At 28.1% G+C, this 20411-nt stretch overlaps 1 protein-coding gene and 1 non-coding gene across 2 annotated transcripts; one reads left to right on the forward strand and one right to left on the reverse strand.

The window, feature by feature from the left end:
* The first annotated feature begins 463 nt into the window (after positions 1–463).
* LOC113873846 (bifunctional 3-dehydroquinate dehydratase/shikimate dehydrogenase, chloroplastic-like) lies at positions 464–7802 on the forward strand. The gene is made up of 10 exons (XM_027512193.1): positions 464–663; positions 3874–3982; positions 4677–4895; positions 5417–5757; positions 6103–6166; positions 6493–6601; positions 6894–7043; positions 7279–7427; positions 7513–7675; positions 7759–7802. Exons 1-10 carry the CDS (start codon positions 464–466, stop codon positions 7800–7802), a joined length of 1548 nt encoding a protein of 515 aa, XP_027367994.1.
* Positions 7803–8082: 280 nt separating this feature from the next.
* Positions 8083–8154, reverse strand: TRNAP-AGG. Its single transcript has one exon. It is a non-coding gene; the product is annotated as a tRNA-Pro (tRNA).
* Positions 8155–20411: the final 12257 nt, after the last annotated feature.

The raw sequence follows: 20411 nt of genomic DNA on the forward strand, positions 1-20411 counted from the left end.
AATGAACTAGTAAAATTGTTTAGTGAATAATATAAAAAAATTTATAACTTTTTAAATCTAACTTTTAAAAGCTTGTTTGAAGGGATTTTTAACTTTTTATTAATAATTTATTATTCATATTTAAATTCGACAGACCCATCTAATTATAAAAATGAAAGTTAATAAATAGATTAGATTTAATCATCATTTGTCATTCATTATACGGATGGTATAATTTAATCAAACGAGTTGACTGTTTATTTATAAAAGGTAACTATAGACGAAAATTTTAAAAATAATTATAAATGAATTATTATTTAACATAATTTATTATAATTTGATTTAAGATTTATTGAATCTATCTCCGGACACTTTTGTTTCGCGCACATGCCATGCTAAGAGCTTGTGATTTTACAGTGAGCCAAAATTTTGAATTATTCATTATTTCTAACTCATCGTTCTCTCTCTAGTCTCGTTGATAAGCATGGCGTTCTCGAACAACCCTCTGGTGTGCGCGCCATTAGAATGTGAAACAACCGAAGAAATGGAAGCTTCAATGGAGAAAGCAAAATCAGAGGGTGCAAACATCGTTGAACTATGCATCGATGCCTTATCACCCATTCACATCCCTCACCTTCGAACTCTCTTTAAGATAAGAACTCTCCCTGCAATTGTCTCTCTCAGGTGCGTACTTTTCATCTTCCCCACATTATACAACAAATCCATTCTTTTCTCCACACAAAATTTTAACTCAACCAACAACCAAATTTTACAATATATTTTTTTACTTTAAATAGAAAATAAAATTAACACTTAAAAGAATAGCAGGTAATACTTTGAAAATTGTATGGTACGTTATCTGTTCATTTTTTCCTGTTCTGCTCTTATCTTCTTCTCACTTTCACTCGTTTTATTAAATTTTCATCTTTTTAATTTCACTTCCAATGCTATGTTAAGGAACTTTTTTTATCTAATTATATAAACAATTTTCCAAAGGACCTACGAATAAGTAGTTTTATTTATTTTTTACTCTTTATTTATTTATTTAATTTTATCTTTTTGCTATACTGTTTAAATATTTTAGCACTATGATATCTACGTCTCAATATCTCTATTTTATTTTATTTCTTTTTTTTTCTGCTGCTTTCATAGTCTTTTTTCTCACTACTTATCAGTATCGATATCTCACTGCTTATCGCATTTTTTTATTCTCATTTCTCTTTAAATTTATATTAAAAATAAAAAAATAATGTTAATTTCTGAAAAATAAATTATTTCCTTCCTTTTATTTTTTTCTTCAATAATATATCATTCTCCCATTGCTTGTTAACTACTACGTTTATGTTTAGTTCTGCGTTGCTTTGGAAAAAATTATCGTCCATAAAAACTGATTAAAAAAGATATAAACATAAATCTAACATAAAAAAATATAATTAATAGCATTAAATAAAAATATATATAATAATTCAAATATAAATTTTTAAAAAGTATATTATATTCTTTAATTATTTTTTATTATCAATTTCTTTTTTTAATCATGTCAAATAGTAAAAACACGTGAAAAAGAAATTTCCTGATGAAATTTTGAAAGAAAGTGTGAAGGCATGAGGTACTGTAAATGCCCAGTTGCTCCTCCACAATACAAACAGTACTTTGACGAAAAGCAAAGCCAATGAGACACTGCTAATTACTCTTTTTTATGTTTAGGCTGTGCTAATTACTGAAAATAATAATCCATATAATCTTATTAGTTTTGTATGTCACTCATTCCTAGACTTTTAGTTAGATAAAATTTCAGATAAATAAACTTATTAAATGATTTAAGTTTATCTTTCGTTAATGAAGTAATCGTGAAAGTTTATTTAATGATGACAGTATTTAGTAGTTAAAATTATTACTGGCATCTCTCATTGTCATAATTGCTGAATAATGAATTTAATCACTAATCCATAATCCATGGTCACTAGTAAGTGCTTTAACTGCATGCTGATGAATCATAAGTAGATATATTTTAAATTTATTTAATTCAAAATAAACTATCATAAAAATATATATTAAAACTTGGAAACCTAAAAAAAAAAATACATATTAATTAAATTAAATTATTTTTTAATTTATATTTTAAAAAATGAATTATAAAAAAATTCTAATATAATTTTATTTGTAAATTTATCGTTGCTATCTATTTTTTACGTACATAAATAAATATGAAATTAACATATTATTTTTTAATATTATTTGTTAAATTATCTTCTATTACTTTTTATAGTGTTTATTAGTTTATTAATTTATTAATTTAGAAAGATCTTTAAATTTAATTATTATCTTTTATTATCTTTAGTATATATTTTTATTTTATACTAAAATAACTTTATTATAGTTATTATATATATTTTAATATTTTATAATAAAATAAAACAAACATAAAAATTGAATAAATATGATTTTAACAGAAGAAATTTCTTGTTAAAATTAAATCAATTAAATATATAAATACCTTATAAAAAACGCGTTTGTTAACGGAAAGTTGACTCATTGGTTCAATCTTTTTTTCTATCAAAATCAATACTTGAATTTTTTCAATCTCATGATCTCATGATAAATGTAATACTTAATCTGCTGGTAAATATAATCCTTAATCTCATGATAAAACTTCGTTGCGCTTAATAAGTTTTTCCAATCTTACATACGATAAAGTTTTTCTCTAATATAATAATTTTTTTCAAGAAAAAAAAAGTTAGAAAATGTAAGAAAAATTGGTTTATCAGCGAGCCAATAATCCTCGCAGTTGGCATTATTGGCTTTTTCATTATCAATGTACTAGATAACATAGAGAAAAGTTATTTATTAATTTAGAATAGTTTTTATTACGTGACAAATTATTATTATTATTATTATTATTATTATTATTATTATTTTGAATAAGACTCGTTTATTTATTTATATATTTTCAAATTAAACAAGTTTTGCATATATACAAGAAGTACAACTCTTTGAAATAATTAAAAAATAATGAAACCATTTCTACTAGATATCTATTTTTCCAAATCAATAAATATTTTTAAAACTTGTTTGGTACATAATTTCAGAAAGCACTCCAAGCTGGTCAAAAAGTCTGACATTGTCACTGTGGATCTAACAGTACTATGTTTGTGAGATTATTTTTCTTATAATTTTTTTATCAATTATACTTTTTGTTTTTTGTCATTTTCAAAACTTAACTTTCAGAAATATATTTTAAAAAATAGAATTATAAAATTATTTATAATTTTTTAAAGAAAATCTTTTGAAGGAATAATTAATAAAAGTTTTTTCTAGCAATTAAAGGAATTAATTTGGCATGACTCATCTGTATACTGTAGTCGATGATTATTGCATTATAGAAATTAAAATGAAGTATCGCATGCCTTATCTCTTAACGTACTTGCAGAATCTTGGGATTCTCTTTAGATCTGTAGTATCTACTATCTATAAGCAACCAAGCTGGTCTTTTTGTCTTATCATATGCCTTCTTCTGTTGCTATATTTGGGCCTTTCAGGCCCGTTGTTTCTGTGTACGGGTTTCCTTTGGGCTCCAAACTACTCTATTGGGTAGCAATTTAGTTAGTATGCCCATGCCAGTCAGACTGTGGGGGCCCAGGCTCCTCCAAGACAATACATATTTTAAACGTTTACTAATATGTTTAAGAAATTAAAAAATAATTTTAAAATTAATAATGTAATTTTATCATATTTTTTATTATATTTTGAACTATTGGCTTTAAGAAAGTACTAATTAACAAGATGTTATAAATTGGACCAACAGAAAAAATCTGCTGTTCTCATAAGCTGATATTTTTAACTGGTGCATGTTACTGGATTTGAGCTGATATTTGCTTCCATTGTGATTAACAGAGTCCAATCATCAGATATTATAAGCACAACTCACAGTAAGGCTACATACTTGGAAGTAATGAGACTGGCATTGGAATTAGAGTTGGAATTTGTTGAAGTGGATTATGAGGTTTGGATAATTTTTTGTGTTGTGTGATAAAGAAATCAATAAACTGAGGTAGTGGTATAACGGAATAATAGTATTCATTAATTATAAAATAAGATAACAGTCTATTTTACTTATCAGTAATGCAATATAGTACCAAAGTTACGAATCATAAATAGATTTATTTGACTGGTTAATTAATAATTTCAGTAATAAATAAAAAAGTAAAAACAAAAAGTGAAATCATGCCTTGTTATTGTCGTAACGAAGTCGTACAATTCGTTTCGTATTATATCTGCTATTTCCCTTTACTTATCTTACTATGTTTTAATAAAACTTTTATATTTTATCATTTTTTTAATATTATTTTATTCACCAATAGGATAACAATGTTTCAAATACAGTGATTTCACCTGAGAAACCATTCCTACATTCGCATGAAACCCAAAAATAATTCAAATAGTAAATACCATATAATAACTGATCTTCTTTACACTTGGTACTAAATAATTGTGATCAGTATCTAACAATGTAGTTATTCATAACAAACCATCTTAGATCCTAAATCACTAAAAAATAATAAACTGTTCACATAATTAGTATTTGTTTTAGACAACAATAGAAGCTTGATTTTCCACCATTTATAGTGGTTCGGGTTTTTAATGCTTCAACTTTCTTGAGCTCTAACACATTTTCAATTCAAACAAAACCTTTTCAGATGACTGCTGAAATAAGCATTTTCGAATATAAACTTCTTCATCCCAATAGCAAATTTATTGTATCAAGCTATGTGAATGGAGGGAACTCGTCAGCTGAGACACTAGGGGATCTAATTGCACGGATGCAAATTACAGGAGCTGATGCTATCAAACTCAAAATTGATGTCAATTATATCACAGACTTAGTACCAATTTTTCGGATGCTCACACATAGCCAGGTAACCATTTTCCCAACAAATGTCACGTCTATGCAAGAGCAGATGGGGTGAAGATAGGTAAGTGCAAGAGTCAAAATACAGTTTACTCCCCAAAGGTGGCAACTTGTATTACTTAGCTCCTTGAAAATGTACATCTAAAGTGTCAACTTATCAACAAATTTATTGGACCAAATTATCAATTTGTAAATAATTCCATCTCTTAAAGGACTAATTTTGTAAAAATGACAATTTTCAAGGATCAAAATATTACAAATTGCAACTTCCAAAGGTATTAATTTAATGAAATAAGATATACTTGCAACCACATTATAGCTCAATCTGTATAAGGATTTTAGTTGTTTCTTATAAGTATTTTTGCATAAACTTATCTAAACGGGACCTCGACAAAAAATGCATCTTGATCTCTAAAGAACTATAATTCAAAATCTATAAAATGACCTTATAACAATTTTGTCTTTAAAAGTTAGTACTCTTTCTTTCCTTTTATCTTGAACTAAGCAACTACACTTTTTCTTTTCTAGGTTCCCCTCATTGCTATTGCAGTGGGAAGCAGAGGCTTAATATGCCAATTACTGGGGCCAAAATTTGGTGGATTTTTGGTGTATGGATCTCTGGAGGACAAACCCATACCCGGCCTGCCAACACTAGTCAGCCTCAAGCATGTTTACAAATTGGAATATGTGAACGCTGATACCAAAGTTTTTGGTCTTGTATCAAATCCAGTAGGTCATAGTAGAGGGCCCATTTTGCATAACCCTGCCTTGAGATTTTCAGGATATAATGGAATTTATGTACCAATGCTTGTGGATGACATTAAAGAGTTCTTTTGTACTTACACAAGCATGGACTTCGCAGGCTTCAGGTATGCAAGCATTTTAGGTGTGCTTGAGCATGGGTATAAGTGAAAATGAAAGAAGTGTGAAGGAAGAAAAAAAATGAAAATTGATGTGATACATTGGAAATTTTCAACCATCCCCAACTATATTCAATTTCACCTCTCGCTAGCAAACTAGAGAGAGGAAGAAAATTTCTTCCTTGTGAACTTTATCCTTATTTCCATTACAAATATTGTAAAAAAAATAATGTTACTGCATGTGCAATTGAAATGCTCTACAAGAAAGTTTAGTAGTTGTTGGTAAAATACCAAACTTCACATCGGTAAAGCTTCAGTGATGCCTTTTTTTTTTCTTTAATTCAATTTCTGCAGTGTTGGAATCCCTCATAAAGAGGCAGCAGTTGATTGTTGTGATGAAGTCCATCCACTTGCCAAGGTTAGCAAACAGTCACTTGTTGATGTGTCAAACTCCATATACGACCTGTAGGAACAGAAAAAACAGACACATGAGAATGAGTTTAAAAACCCATCATTTAGGTGGTTATTATTTTTGCTTCATATATGAATCCATGCCTTCAAAATTGTTTTTTAAGAACCAGGAACCAAAGTTCTTGTATAAATTTTTCATACAATATCGAGTAAATATAGTTTATATGGAAGAAATCAAAGCAACCCAGATTTCTGCACTAGTAATTCTTTGTTACATTCAATCACTATACAAATTTCATGCTGATCTGAAATGTGGTTCCCTTTGTCACGTAGTCCATTGGAGCTGTAAATACTATAATAAGGAGACCTGTTGATGGAAAGCTGATTGGCTACAATACAGATTGTGATGCTTCTATCACTGCAATAGAGGACGCAATGAGAGGTACTTTGAGAATCAAATCTTTTCTCAGGTTTTCAAATTTGAATACAAGCATCTCTAGGTAAGAAGCATGAAGGGCTTTATTCTGGTATCTTTGACAAGCTATTTGAAGATCAAAACAATTAAAAGTGTTCCTAAAATGTTAAGAAAAGATTTTCAAATGTTTATTCTTAGTGGAGAATCTTTTCTTGTTCAATTAAATTGTTCAATCTAGAACCACACAAAATGTAAATAGAAGAGAAGTAGGTTGAAGTTTATTAATAATGACAAGTTAACATTTGTTTGGACTGAACAGAGAGACAAGGTATAAATGGGGAAGCATCACATAGATCCCCAATTGCAGGGAAAATCTTTGTTTTGATTGGAGCAGGAGGTGCTGGAAGGGCACTTGCCTATGGTGCAAAAAGCAAGGGGGCTCGAGTTGTCATTTTCAATCGTAACTATGGTATATGATATGCTACATGAGCTTTTCTAACCTGTACAACATGTAATAAGAACTTATTATTGTAAATTTTTATTAAAATTTAAATTTTAATAAATAATTTAATGAAATTAATATTTATTAATTTCTTATTATGTATTCTTTCGTACAGGTTAGAAAAACGACGGTATATTTAATCTTGAAAAGTAAAAAAAGACCATTATCTTATTTAAAACAATCTTATTTCTTTGTTTGATAGAGAGAGCCAGAGCTCTTGCACATGCAATGTCAGGGGAAGCTCTACCATATGAATACTTGGATACATTCTCCCCAGAAAGCAGAATGATCTTAGCAAATGCATCTTCTGTGGGAATGGAACCAAATTCAAATGAAAGTCCTATAATAAAGGTTCTATTTCATTCTCTCATTCATTGTAAAAATCGAATAAGAATATAAGTAATTTGACATGATTCTGGGTTTGATGCTTACTTAGGATGCCTTGAGATCATATGAGCTAGTTTTTGATGCTGTTTACACACCCAGAAATACAAGGCTCTTGCAAGAGGCTTCCGAGGTTGGAGCCATTGTGGTGAGTGGAGTTGAAATGTTCATTAGACAGGCTCTTGACCAATTTCGACTATTTACAGGAGGATTAGGTACTAATCATCTACAGCTTCAAAGCTTTTGATATCTTAAATATAATAAATAATGCATTTAATCATTTTAATTTTCTTTGCAGCTCCAGAAGATTTCATGCGCAAGCTTATTCTCGAAAATTTTTGACTTCTTTACATAAAAATAATGGCCTTACGATTTCTGTCTAGTTGCCGAAACAACAAACAGAAGAGAAAAAGGCCGTTTACATCACTAGAATGGCAATCCCAAAGAGAAAAAGGAGAATGAAGGAAAGCTAGGCCGGTCTAAGGAACTTCTATCCAACTTTAGCGAATATGCTGTGTTGTTTATGTAAAATATATAATGTTGAAGGAACAAAAATCAATGTATGAATAGTTGCTTGTTTACTTGGCATCAGGGCGAGAGTTTGTCACCCAAAACAGTAAAAGGGGCATTCCGAGAATTGAACTCGGGACCTCTCGCACCCTAAGCGAGAATCATACCACTAGACCAAATGCCCATCTGTTATTCTAAATATATTTGAACTTTTACATAGCAATATGGTATATCGTTTGGACGCTTTAAAATTGATTTTGAATAGTCTAAGCCCAGTAATTAATTTATTTTTCAACATTTTGATAAAAGTCCGTTGACCGTTTTTTCAGTTGTATTGAAAGCCCTTCACGCTTTGGAATTATATCAAGATCAATAAATCTAGAGTAGACTTCGTACGTGTCTAATTGTCATCCCTTGAGCTAGGTGGAGAATGCTGTTTAAAACCACCGAAAAAATGCTGGTTGAAATTAGTCGCTCTACATTTAGATTAATGTGTTATTCGTTTTACACGCAAAGTGTAGATAATTTCAGTAAAATAGTCTTTTCTAACCAGAGGCTAAAGTTCCATTTGAGTACATAAAGCGGATTTTCTAAATCGCCCATAGTGTGACATTAGAGTAACTCCATGCAGCAGATTACTCTTAAAAAGAATGATTACTCCCCACATGACCAAAAAAGAATCTATGCCTGTCAGCAGCAAATGTCACGGGAATAGGTAGTTTTTTTTTGCATGTAATAAAAATTGATTGATCCTTGGCCTGATGAGAATGTTAATGAAAGTGAAAACTTGGCACCAGAGTCACTTTTCTTTGACCCCAGGTGGAAAATTTCAGTCCCAACAAATTTTATTCTTTTTTTTTCTTATTAATTACTGTAATTTCAAGGAGTCCATCCCTATAAATCATTATTGTTTGACTTACTGTATAATTAAATAGTAACCAGAAGTACTTGGTTCAAGAATAAATTTCTTAATTGATTGTCTTTCATGTGCTTCAAGTAGACAATGCAACTTCAATTTATGCTCTGATATTTTGCTCAAGTGCAGGGGAGTAAAGAAAAAAACTGCATAAATAAGTATCAATATGTTTGCTAAGGGAAATGCTGTTTTATATTAATAATAATAATCACAGCAGAAAAATGCATAATTTTGAGATCATGAAATATAAAGAACGATTTGTTAACTTTCAAAGATTTTACTAAAATTTAATTTGTAATGAAGGCACTTGCAAGTGACAAATGCATCATGACCTAGATACATTTCAGGAAAAAAAAAAACCCAAGTGATTCAACTCAACATGGAATTCTTTTACGAATTTCCGAGCCAATAACACTTCATATGAATTCTGTCTCAAGCTTGCAGTACAACTATCTAATAGAGGTCCAAGAAGATCTACAGAGATGTCTTCATTTTGGGCCAAGACTTGAGTCATTATTGATTCCATCCCATCAATTGCTTTACGGGGATGGTCCGACCTTTAAAATGAGCAAATACTTTAAGTAATAATTCTAAAAAGTGGATGAAGCTTTTAAAATAAGAAGGGGGGGAGGCAATCAACTATTCCTTTTTGTGTTAAGCAATTTGCTTTTTCATCAGCATTTATTAATGTAAAACAACTCCAAAGTTTCATCTGCAAGTCATTTGCAAAAGGAAAGGCCTAATTTCTTTGGGTATCCCCGCTTCATCATTGATATGTAAAACACAAAAGAATTCACAAGAAAGTAGCTTCATCTTCAGAAGCACACCTCAAGTAAATTGATAGTAAACAGGAAAACAGAGCACATTTTTACTGAAAACATTCACTACAGTTTCTTCACTTTCTACTGAGACCAAGGTGATATTTGTATCATAGGGAGATTGGTATAAGAACTGATGCAAAACACTAATGAATGATATTATATCTTACACTCTATTTTCTTTCCTGCTTTCATTAGTGTTTTGCATCAGTTCTTATACCAATCTCCCTATGATACAAATATCACCTTGGTCTCAGTAGAAAGTGAGACTAATAAATAATTTTACATCTAACAAATACACCAGAGACACTTCAGGATCTGGAAGTCTACTTCCTCCCTCTGATTCTCAGTCCTTACGCTTAATACTTGCTCACCCCCTTCCTATCCCTTCTCCATTCCTCTTATTGCTTTCATTCTAACAGATTCTAGTTGTTACATTTCAAATATCAATAATGATTATCTCTACTACTTTCCTCATTACCCTCATGAGACTCATTCCCCTGCTTCCCTTCACTACCTTCCTAGTGTAGACCCAAGTAACAGGAAAGTATCTATCATATATATCAAGGATAACTAACAGGGACAGTATGCAGAAAAAAGGACACATGATTAAAACATCAATATGATCCAATAGTTATGTGATCAATTTCAATGTGTTCCACCAAAATTGCAAAACTGTTTGAAATGTCAACTATTTCAATGTCTCAGATATCCACTTAGAAGAAATAGAAAAGAAACCTAAAGGTGGGTACAGGAATTTTATAGAGATGATGCGCATTTACTAAATAATTAATCAGAAATAAAGAAAAACCTAATGGAGATATTAAATGTCATCCAGTTGAGTTTGGGACAAGAAGCAGATAAAAGATATATTCTCAAGGCTCTAACCTCGTAAATCTCAAGAAATGCTGAAACATTTCAATAACCAGGTCGTCACACTCAAGGTCCAGCATGACCAAGCATAATCTGATGTTTGAAACATTGTCAAGTATGGTAAGCGCTTTTTCATAGCCATGGCCAGATACGTGAGACAATTTCTCAAAAGCTCTCACTGTGACGTGACCTTGAAGATTTCCTGTTTTCCATGAAATGAAATGCCATATATGTTAATTCAAACAAGAAAAATGTGTATAAAGAAGCCTTAACATCATCTATAATAAACACTGTACAAAATACTTCAATAGTTTGATCGAAAAAAGACAAATACGTCAAACTAAAATTAATACCTTCATTTCCTCATCATTATAAGGGACTTCTGGTGCGGTGATTCTTGTAATCTCAATGAGGCAAGATGTAACTGAAATCTAAACACCCTGGTCTCTATGGTGCAAAAGTTCATCAGAAATCAATGCCTTCATTGAATGTACAAGTGATTCTTGAATTGGCTTGGTTGGTCCTTGACCCAAGGATGATAATATGAGCTCCAATTTCTAAAATTTAGAAAACCAAAAAAAAAAAGTGTCAGATTTCAATCAGGCTTGGAAGGCCTATACTAAAAATGTTGTTAAAACTTTGTTCCAAAATTTTTAAGCGCTAAAATACACGGGGAGAACCCCTAATTTATGTTGTTTATTGAGAAGAGTTAAACTGATACTCCATTTCATTATTTCAGCTCAATTGATGCATATCTAGTCCTTGGATTTCTCTTATTCCAATATACATTCAATTCATTCATGTGTCTCTTTCACTGGAAACCTGCTAGGAGTCACTCCTTGTGTGTGTCTCATTGCAGAGGCATCATTTCTTGCCCTAGTCAGCACCCGGGATGTCACATCTTTTTTATATAATAGAAGAATCATAACATCCTACACAAACAGAAAAATAAAACTACAAATAATAAGAGAAAATATCTGAAGCAAAGCTACCCAATTCCTTTGCATATCAATTGGGAGCAAATGGGATTTTATTGTTCTGTTTTGGAAGTCTGTTTCATTCATTGATCAAGGCAAGGATTTTATAGAGGTTCAAAAGGAATTCCTAGGACATTGCTCTCTGCTCTCTGGTGAAGGGCATACCTACCATGATATTAATGTAAGATTGGTCCCTGACCAGTAAGCATGCTATGCTGAAAGGAAGTGTGAGCTTCCTGGTACCAGGTTAATGGCTGCATTTGATGGCCGATGCAGGTTGATGGTGTAAAGTCTTGACTCTTGAGTGAGTGTGGGCATTATATGGAGGATAGAGTCAGGTTAACAAAATTGATATGGTCATCATGCTTTACAGCCACACAGTGGTCAAGGCTTTGCTAACCACACAAGGAAAACCTTCCCTTTTGTCAAGGTGGTGAATCCTTGGTGCAGTCTCCTTTCTATAAAATCCTAGCAATTAACTGAAAGAGTAGTTCGTTGGTGGAAGGGAAGTTGGCTCCCTTTGCAAGGCATTGTCTTTTGCCTTGCTCTTCCCAATGTATCTGCCTCCTCATGGTGAAGCTCTCTGGCATGGCATCTCAGATTTCTATTTGTCAAGGGAAAATAGCCCCCTAAGGAATCTGGGAAGCGTCCCAAGTGCTACCTCAGTAAAAAGTCTTATTCACTGTAGTTATGCAATGAATCAACGAATGCCATTAGTATTAACTATTAATTCTATTAAGCACCGCAGTTCAAAAAAAAGATATGATCTTCAAAGAAGGCTCTAGACATCCAAAAGGGCTTATCAAGATGGACAGTCATTCTATTCAACCAATGAGTCAGAAATTGAAAGGGGATTTGCAGGAACAAACCCCATTAGACAAATGAATAGAGCCACTAGGACCCAAAGAGACTCCAAGTCAGAAACTTCAACAAAAATAAAAACTTGAAGGCTATAGAAAAAGTGGAACACGAGTTAGACCTTGAAAACAATCACAACAATAGTTTTGAAAAAAAATTAAAATCTACAGAATCTCTTTGGAAAATATCCAAAATTAGGGGTGCCAAGCCATTTGAGGTATCACAAAAAAAAATGTTAAGAAAACATATCTGCATCAATCAGCGGAAACACAAGCCACTAACAAATGCACTCAACAAATTATCATCCAATTGATAGAAAATTCATGATCAATTCAGAAGACACAGTGAAGTTCATGAGAAAAAAATCCACCAAAGAGATATACATGCGCATATGAAAAACAGAGGAAAGGCAAGAGGAGGCATTACATCAAGTAGTTCCAGAAGTTTATCAACCGAAGTCAGGTACTTGAGGAGCTTCCTTCCCATATGTTTAAGCAGCTTTGTTGCATTCCTCTCAGTCAAAAAGACAGTCTCATTAGGAGCGGCCATTTTCTGCCGAGAAAGTTTGTACATTCACTCTGCAATGAGGCACTTTATATAGCCTTGACCCTATTAATGAGAACAACTCAGCACAACTGAATGTAGGGGTTTATGGCAAGTGTTCGACATGCAAGCAGACACACAAAAAATATCAGTTTCAAAATCCGCCAATATTTTCTTAATACCCTTCAGTTTCTGGGTTTGAAATCTGGTATACTGTATACTAAGATTTTTTTTTTTTTTTTTTTTTCCTGTTACCTTAAAGGAAAAAATACCTTAAAAGGGTCAATTCCCTTGTTCTCTAATTGGCGCTTTAATGCCTGTTTTTGAAGTTGAGAGCAGTGCTGATGAACTGAATTTTGTTAATCATCTTCCTGCAATTACCGTTATACCCTTTAATCATTTATTATTTTTGAATTGAACTCTTGCATAGTTGCAATGCACAGCACTACGTGTCACTGACACTCACTCACTAACCTCGTTTGGTCATTGGTGTCTATCTGCCACTGTATTCTGCTGACAACTACAATTTGTACTGAAGTGTGCAACAGCCATCCTTGTTGTACTTCAATGTGACAACTCAAAATCAAAATTTTCCACATATTGGTTATAAGAAACACTATTACGGCTCATGAGACACTCATCTCTAGAGTAATAAACAATATCTGTCAAAAGCTTAAGAAACAAAATGAAGAAAAAAAACACTTTTATTATAAAATGTTATACCTCTTAAATATCAAATTAAAAAAAATGCACAGATAAAATTTTTTTCATGACTTCCACTGACAATGTTATACACATGATCTATTCGAATATAAGTTGTAATGTATCCAAAATGTTGATCATGATAAAAAATAAATAAAATGAAATACCATACAAAGAGAAAAAAAAATATAAATGCAAGTGTAACATTTTTTGTGCAACTGGGCAAAATGCAATCTACTTCCAATCTAAACTTGAATTCACATTTTAGTATAAAAGTTATGAAGTAAAGGTCATGTTTCACAACTAGAGTGCAGTGTAGTTTCAAATGCCAACATGCACATTATGTAGAAATTATATCAGATTACTTTATAAAGTTTTTTCTAAGCTAACTTTTTAAAAAATAAATCACGCTTGATTTTTTAATATAATCTTACAAATTTCACACCCTAAATGTTTTATCCTAGGATAAACAGGTATTGAGATGTATTTCATGTTAACTAAAAATCTGAACAAAATACTTTTTATATGACGTAAAAAATTAACTATGAACTAACCTTAAAAATAAATTAAATATAATTTTTTAATAATGTTTCAACGCAATTAATTAGACTTAGCTATGGTCATGGCCTGTTTAGTACATTAGGGCTCCTTCTCATAGGGTTATGGCAGCATAGTTGCACTTTAGTCGCACCTTGGTTTCCAATTTACCATATTACAACTGTGCAGTTTCATACTCATTTTACATTCTCTATATCCTATCCTAGTAACTTTAGAATAGTCTCAACTTAATTGTCTTTTATTAACAGTATTCGAAAATATATAAACTCTTGTGCACATTTAAACATAAACAAAAAAGTCATGTAAATTCAATTATACATATATATTTAGTAAATTACTATGAAAATGACAAATCTTGACTCAATAATTGTGTATAGATAATTAAAATTAAAGATAACGTAAAATCATATGACTATTTTAAATAATTTTGTAACTTTTTAAAAATATTATAACTTTCTATATTTAATTTTAACAATTTTTAATAGAATTTATTAATAAATATTTAATATTATCAGATTTATTTGAGGATTGGGCTAAATGAGTTTTAATATAAAAAATTATCTGACCCAATCAAATTTTATGGGTTGGGTTAGCTTGGGTTGGTTGTAGTAAATTTTATTGATCCACTTTGACTTGAATTGTCCTGATCACAAATAGATTGGATTAAGTTAAAAAGTTGGATCAATAGGAACAACACTATAAAAATAAAATAAAATTTTGTAGATGATTGATAGTCTAATTTCAACATCTTAAATAATAAATAAATTAAAATCAAATAAAAAATTGTTAATTTTAAAAGATAATAAATACAATATCAATTGTTTAATATTAATATAAAATAAAGAGTCAAGCAATACAAATTAAAAAATAAATTTTAACAATATTTTTAAATTATAAAATTTAATATTCATTTTACAACTTAAAATAATATACAACATTTAAAAATTAAAAAAGTTAAATTACTCATCATTTTTTAACTTTTTTACTTCAAATAAACAAATGAGAAATTAAAATAGTGCAAAATTAATAAAAAAAACATATAAAATGAGTCATTAAATTGAGTTAAATTTTAATTTTACAAACTCATGATCTAACTCATACTTTGTTAAATTTTAATATTTTTACTTAAAATAACTCGTTTACTCAAATCAATTTGATAATTTGTAATTTGTTGATTCAAACTAATATGTTAATTTGTAATTTGATTAGATTGAGTTTATCCACGTGTAAGGATAGAAACAGGCCAGGCCGCCTGACAGGGGCCTGTGGCCTAACCTAGTTTAGGCCTGGCTTGGCCTGACTTTTTTAATAAACAACCAAGGCTCAGGCCTTTTTTAAGACCTGTTTAAGTAAATAAGTCAGGTCTGAGCTGTTTATAAAGCTTGTTAAGTCTGACACTTCGGCCTGTATAAATAAATAAATAAATATATATATATATATATATATATATTATAATTTAAAAATAGAGCTATCAAAATATATTTAAATAATAAAGTTATTTAATAATATATTTTTATATTCTTAATTATGTTATTATTAAATTAATATATTATGTTATAATTTTATTTATTTATAATTATAATAAACATAAATTATATTATATTAAAAATTAAAAATATTTATACATGATTACACTTTTAAATAATAAATTTATTTAATAATAAATTATTATATTTAAACAATTTAAAAAATAGTTAAATCTTTGAATAGGAATAAGACGTAATCAAAACTAAACAAAATAAAATAATAAAATTATATTAACATATTTTGTATACTCTTAATTTTATTATTATTAATTTTATTATTTAATTATTATATTAATATATTATGTTATAATTATTTTTATTTATAATAAATAGAGATTGCTTAAATCTGAATTATATTTTATTTGAAAGTAAAAATTTATAAAAAAATGATAACAAAATAAAATAAAAAACTTATTATAATATGTATTAATATATATATATATATAGATATATATATATATATATATATATATATATAATCAGACCATGTAGCAAATAATATAAATAATATAATTATAAATAAACTATATAATAATATATATTTTTATAACTTGCGCATGTTTTAATTAAATTATTAGTCAATTTATCAATTTATATGTAATTTATAAGTATGTGTTTTAATTTATTGTATCAGTAATATTTTCTATATTACATTAATATTATAGTGTAGTTAATTTTACATTTATTTGTTAATTTAAAATAACAAATTAATAAGACAAATAAAATTAAATATTTTTAATTATTTTTTAATTTAATAGTTATTATTGTTTTTATTATATATATATATATATATATATATATATATAGTACATTAAGTTTAAATTTTTATATTAAGTTTTATCACATATTTTTTAATTAAGATAACAATTTAGAAATATAAGTTATTTTAATTTAAATATAAATTTTAATAATTCTTCCTATGCTCATATGTTATTTTTCTGCATCTATGAATTTTATAATATAAGTATTTATCATCTACAAATTTTATAATGACGATATTTATTTACTTTTTAAAATATAATAAGTTTTTAGCTGATTCAATAAATTTTATAAATGTTATTTTTTGTAATTATTTTTTTAATTTAATAGTTGTTATTATTGTCATTATATATATATATATATATATATATTGCAGTAAGTTTAAATTTATTTTTTAAAAAACATATAATTTTCTTTTAATTGATTCAATAAACTGTGTGAATGTTATTTTTTTTATCAATTTTATGTATTTACTATAACTTTATTTGTTGAATATAAGATGTCTTTAAATAAATAAAATATGTTTCTAAAATAAAACTAAAATATTTACTATTTATATAATTTAAAAAAATAAAAAAAAATAAATATAAAATTTATTAATATAAAATATTTATAATTAATACTTAAATAATATTTTAAAAATTATTTATAAAATTATATAAATATTATTATAATTATTTAATAATTATTAAGAACATAGATAGAAATTAGAAAAATATATAAACTAATTTAATAATAAAATATTTTATTTTTATTAATATTAATTTTTTTTAACAGGTTTCAGGCCAGGTCAAGCCACTGAAACAAGTCAGACCAGGCCTAAAATAAAGCTTTTAACAAGTAATAAGGCCAAATTCAGGCTTAATAATTATGTTACCGGCCAGGCTTGTTTAGAATAAAGCTTGGTCTGCCCTGGTTTGTTTCTATCCCTATCCACGTGTTAACAAAATTCGTCACTTGACCAACTCATTTTTGAGACTATCAAATCTAAACTTATAAATATATATTTAAAAAATTATTTTATAACAACTGTTAATTTTGTTATTTAAATAAAGTGATTAACTTACAATTATCCCAATTTAATAGTCAAATCCTACTAATCATTTACATTTTTTTTAATTTAATGATTAACTTGCAACAGATATATCGTACTAAATCAAAGGTTTCTACTTAAATTAGAGTGGCAGCAATATATAAAAATAAAAGAGTAAAAAAAGGAATAACAGTAACATCAATAATGTGCTTTTTTTTCTTAAAATATAGTAAATTTAAAAATAAATTACTAAAATAGAGTGTTTATAAAACATTTTTTTTTATTTAAGATGATTTTTGCCACCGACACTTATTTTTTTAATAATAAAATATTAAATATTAGTTATATAAAAATCGACACTCATTTTCTCAATCTAAAGTAATTTTTGTTACAGACACTTATTTTTTTAATAATAAAATATTAAGTATCAATTGTATAAAAGCTAACACTCATTTTTAATAATAAATAAATAAATATTGTTCGTATATGTATCGATACTTATTTTTTATTATTAAAAAAATAATATTATGAATTAAACGATTAACTTAACGTTACACGTATATTTTGATAAGTAATAAAATTAGGTATCTTTCTTCTCTTTAATTTCAAACTAAAGAACACTTTATAGAACTCTCTTTTATAGTTTGATTGCTATAATCTATCTCTATTTTTTCTTAGTCTTTAACTATCGGTTATGATACTTTTTTCTATTTAGTCGTGGAGAAGAAAAAGATAACATTCAATTATCCAACCCAAGAAGTTTTAGCACAATGTTAATCAAAGAATAGAAATAAGCTGCAGATTAATTTATAATATTATTTTTTTAATAATAAAAAATAAATGTCAGTATATATACGGATAACACTTAATTTTTTATTATCAAAAAATGAATATCAACTTTTATATAACTTATACTCAATATTTTATTATTAAAAAAAATATCAGCTATATAAGAGTTAATACTCAAACGCAGCAAAAATCATCTTAAATCGATAAAATATTTTATAAACACTTTATTTTGATAATTTATTTTTAAATTTACTATATTTTGAGAAAAAAAGCCTCGAGAATGCGGCATAGTCATTAAAAAATCAAAACCACATGTAAATACTCAAATGAAATAACCTTCAAATGAAAAGTCAAGCACAAAATCTATGCAACTTGAAAATCAATTAGATTTCACTGCAGAACATTATAGGCTTCATGTTCCTCCCGAAATCATCCAAGAAGCCAACAGTTTCAGTACTGATAAAGAAGGGAAAAAAAACTATTAATAACCATTTTTATTTCATACCTTGACAATCACACAGGAGCAACCGTTACTTTTCCTTCTGAATCGATCTTGCACAACTGGCCCACCACAATTAACACAATAAAATCTTATAAAACTCAGCAGTTTGAAGGTTGGATTAAATGAAATTAGAAGTCATGATATCCATTGGCTCACTTGGAAATGAAGCAGCTGTCTCACCTGCAACAGCAACTTCTGCAGAGTAAAACCATGGAAATAGGAACGCAAACAAGAATTGCTACTGAGACAAGGATAATCTATTCTCAAGAGAAACAGAGTCTAGGACAAGGATAATCTATTCTCAAGAGAAATAGAGTCTAGGACACACAGTAACAAAAAGATGAGTAAAGGTTTTACTAACAGCCAACAGAATAATCATTATTAATTCACAAGAAGAACAATTAAGAGAAATTTTACATCTACAACTATAACAACTAATTTTCTTCATAAATTATGTAAGACATAATCTCGGCTTTCAAATTCAATTCTCTAATCAATCAATTAAAATAGAAGGAATTATGGAACCCACCGATATCTGAATATATTAGCAACAATGACTACATTGGCTCCTATTCACATAATAATTTGTAACTTGAACAATATATCCTATTTACCAAATCTTTCCTTAGCAAAGGTAAGCTAGAAAATGCAATACTAATAGAATCATACACGAAAGCAAAATTATCATACCCTACATTTTTCTTGTCGATTGCGAACAACAAGATAATAACAAAAAAAATCAGCATTCGCATCTTAATGCAAATGCTTTATCTTTTATTATTATTATTATTATTTTACAAGTTACTAAACTATTATTGAAGAGAGACAAACCAGCATGTTAAAATAAATTAGGAAATAACCAAATCTACAAGACATACATAGACTTGATGTTGCAACAAGAAATACCTCTCAAAAAACTTAAAATCATTCAACATAAACTAAAGTAAATGCAAGTTATCGAACTGATATTCATGTACATAGAAAGAGAGAGAGGAAACTTTTAAGCTTAAGAATGCAGCCAAGTGAGTTACAGGAAAGGGAAGGAGTGAGTAAATGATTATATAATCAGAGAAGGAAAAGTAATTTTATTTTATTTTTTACTTTTTATTTATTTATTTAATATTATGGTTTCTGCTACATTTTCTAAATATTTTAATACTATGATATTTACATCTCAATATCTTTATTTTATTTCTTTTTTCTTTTTTACTACTTTCATAATTTTTTTCTCACTATTTATCAGTACCAATATTTCATTGCTTATCACATTTTTTATTCTTATTTCTCTTTAAATTTTTACTAAAAATATAAAACAATATTAATTTCTAAAAAATATAATTATTTCTAAAAAATTTAACTAATAGCATTATTTAAAAAATATATAATAATTAAAATATAAATTTAAACGTGTACTATATTCTCTAATTTTTCTGTTTATTATCAATATCTTATTTTAACCATGTCAAATATGGTAATAATATGTGAAAAAAAAAAAAAGCCGTTGTAACTAACGAGTATCCAACCTAATATATTCTCTCATCTTTTTGTCTTATCTTAACCATGTCAAATATAGTAAAAATACGTCCA

The sequence above is a fragment of the Abrus precatorius genome, unplaced genomic scaffold, assembly GCF_003935025.1.
Source record: "Abrus precatorius isolate BTA unplaced genomic scaffold, Abrus_2018 Scaffold7, whole genome shotgun sequence".
NCBI classification, from domain to species: Eukaryota; Viridiplantae; Streptophyta; class Magnoliopsida; order Fabales; family Fabaceae; genus Abrus; species Abrus precatorius.

Excerpts from the sequence above, each read along its gene's own strand:
- LOC113873846 (XM_027512193.1), top strand. The coding sequence starts at position 464 with ATGGCGTTCTCGAACAACCCTCTGGTGTGCGCGCCATTAGAATGTGAA. Across the intron at positions 664-3,873 it reads CCTGCAATTGTCTCTCTCAG|AGTCCAATCATCAGATATTA; the intron begins GTGCGTACTTTT and ends TGTGATTAACAG. Across the intron at positions 6,167-6,492 it reads AAGTCCATCCACTTGCCAAG|TCCATTGGAGCTGTAAATAC; the intron begins GTTAGCAAACAG and ends TTTGTCACGTAG.